Source organism: Terrapene carolina, unplaced genomic scaffold, assembly GCF_002925995.2.
Source record: "Terrapene carolina triunguis isolate 2854851 unplaced genomic scaffold, T_m_triunguis-2.0 Scaffold27783, whole genome shotgun sequence".
Lineage (NCBI taxonomy): Eukaryota > Metazoa > Chordata > Testudines > Emydidae > Terrapene > Terrapene triunguis.
In genome coordinates this window covers 4088-6549 of record NW_020692134.1, presented here as the reverse complement: position 1 = coordinate 6549, position 2462 = coordinate 4088, and the positions used below count along the sequence as shown (strand labels likewise).

The 2462-nt window shown below is 53.4% G+C and overlaps 1 protein-coding gene across 1 annotated transcript in view; it reads right to left on the bottom strand.

Moving 5' to 3' along the window:
• The window catches only part of LOC112122352 (proline-rich receptor-like protein kinase PERK2), a gene marked incomplete at its 3' end in the record, with an annotated part of 5761 nt that overhangs the window by 2823 nt on the left and 476 nt on the right, over nt 1–2462 (bottom strand). Inside the window, exon 2 of the mRNA XM_029914031.1 lies at nt 321–497. Coding sequence (XP_029769891.1) covers nt 321–497 — 177 coding nt within the window. The remainder of the gene's footprint in view (nt 1–320; nt 498–2462) is intronic.

Below are 2462 nucleotides of genomic sequence, written 5' to 3'. Positions count from 1 at the left end.
GCCACATTTTCCCTGCATGCCCTGGGGCAGAGATGGCTGGGTGGTAGGATATGGACAGGCCATTGGCCAGGTTTTCCCAGCATGCACAGGGGCAGACATGGCTAGGCAGTAGGGTACGGACAAGGCTAACATGCAGTTTGCCAGAATTTCAGAGCATGCACTGGGACACCATCTGCCTCCCTACAGAGGAGCGGTGGGAGCTTAGCCTCTGTGTCTGGTCCAGCCCAGGCCGAGACCCAGAGACACACAACACCAGGATCCCAGCTACCCACAATTCCCCAGGGCAGGCAAAAGCAGCGACCCCCGACCCCAGACGTCACCTGGATTTATCCTTGACATCAACCACGGCGCACCAGGATCCAGGTGAGCAGCCGTCACCAGGGGGTGAACGAAATCGGGGGCTGCGTCAGCGGGGGCATCCGCCGAGAGGATGTCCCAGGGCTCGGCCAAAGGAAACCCGGAGAGATCCAGAGGTGGCTGTGGGGAGATGGAGCCAGCTGGGAAGCGAAAAGAGGGAAGGTTAGAGAAAGGAGGGGGGGGAAAAGAGGAGAAAAACCAAAGACAAAAAAAAGGGAAAAGAGAGGGGGGAAAGAGACGTGTAATGAACTCTATTAAATAATGTGGAAAATGTAACTCTTCTCTATTTAATAGTGTTCTAAGAAAACACCAAAGGGAATTTTTCAGCTTTCGGTGCGTGTCTTGTCGACGCCGCTTTCAAAACTCGTAACAAAAATAAAAATCAGAAAGTTGGTTTGTGTCACCTTGGCCTGCAGAGATAACAGGGCAAAAGCCAAATGGGGGATTCACTAGCCAGACCTCCACATCCCTAGTAAAACAGACGAGGGAGCGCGAATCATGCTGGACACGCAGTGACGCCAAGAGGAAAAACCAGCACAACCTGTTGTAAGACGCAGGAAAACACATGAACGCAATGAAAACCCAGCGTTCATTAAGACGAATTGTAATAGTGAAAATAAATAAAAAAGGTACCAAGCAACGTTTTAGCCAACTAAGGGAAAAAACGCATCCGTTCAAAGAATTTTATGCTGGCATGTATGGAATTATATTTAAAATACGTTGGTGGAGACAGCCGTTTCAGTGCCTCATGTCACAAGACACGGGGGATAAAAACGGTGGGTTTGACCAAAGGGGAATAAATCAACGTAAGACTTACACCGGATTGGCCCGGCTTCAATCTAACACCAACAGCACCAGCTATCTGTGCCCTAAGGCTGAATAATTTATCGTCACGCTGCCCTGCTCTATCAGCCTTATTTCCTTTTTATGCCTATTTAAAGTAGTAACATATTGTCCTAACGTGTGCATATTAAAGCTCAAAACTGGTTGAGCTTGGTAATTGGTGTAGACAGTGCTGTCTGTGGCCAAATGCATCACATGCCCCTTTGCTGCCAGGATAACAGCCTCCTACTGCTAGCGGCCGCTAGACCTCCTCCTTTAGCTCCAGTGGCAAAGCCCTGTGTTCTTGGTGCCAAAGATCCCGAGTTCAATCCCTCCTTACCTCCCCCAGGCGTCCCCGGCTGCCCCTGGGAAGAATTGGTGATGACCAGAGACCCTCCATCCCACAGCAAGCTGCTCTCCCACGAGTCCAGGCTCTCGGCAGCCGGGATAGGGGCGCAAAAGTCCCAGGACATTGGGGAATCGTGCCGGAGGAAGAAGGGAAGCGGCACAAAGCCTGCATGTGAGAAGCAAGAACCTCTGTGAGCCCAGAGAGGCCCCCACCCCGCACTACTCTAATAAGGCAAAATCTTGTCCTAGCTGAGTACAGGACTTCTGGGTTTCTCTGATCTCCCCTTGCAGCCGGTGCTGACCCCGTGTCCCAGCATGGCACTAAGGGACCCGGAGCTAGAGGAAGCAGGGTGGGGGCTCAACAGGGAGCGCTCTCCCCTGGCAGGCAGGGCTGACCCCAAGGTGGCTCTGGGAGAGGAGTCGGGGTAGCTGGGAGCCAGGACTCCTGGGTTCTATCCTGGCTCTGGGAGGGGAGAGGGGTCTAGTGGTTAGAGCGAGGCTGGGCGCCAGGACTCCTGGTTTCTATCCCCAGCTGGGGGAAGGTGTGGAAACAAACCCTGAAGGTTTCAGCAGGATTCTTCCCATCTTCGGGGGGAGGGAAAACACAAGGGGCCCCAATCCCCAGCCTCACGGCAGCCCCCCACCCTCCCAGAATACACAGGACCCTGATCCCCAGCCCTGCCCCCCACCCCAGGATACACAGTCAGACTCCAAAGTCTAAAAAATTATTTTCAGTGAGTAGCAATTAAAAACAGAGCAGAGAGAGAAACTAACCCTAAACTATATCTGTGTAACCCCCTGCACCCAGGAGTGACTCCGGATTGACTGTGGGTGGGCTGAGATCAGAACCTGTCCCTGCCCCAGTGCAGTCAGGGGTGACTCCAGATTGACCCCGGGGGGCTGAGATCAGAACCCAGCCCTGCCCCAGTGCAGTC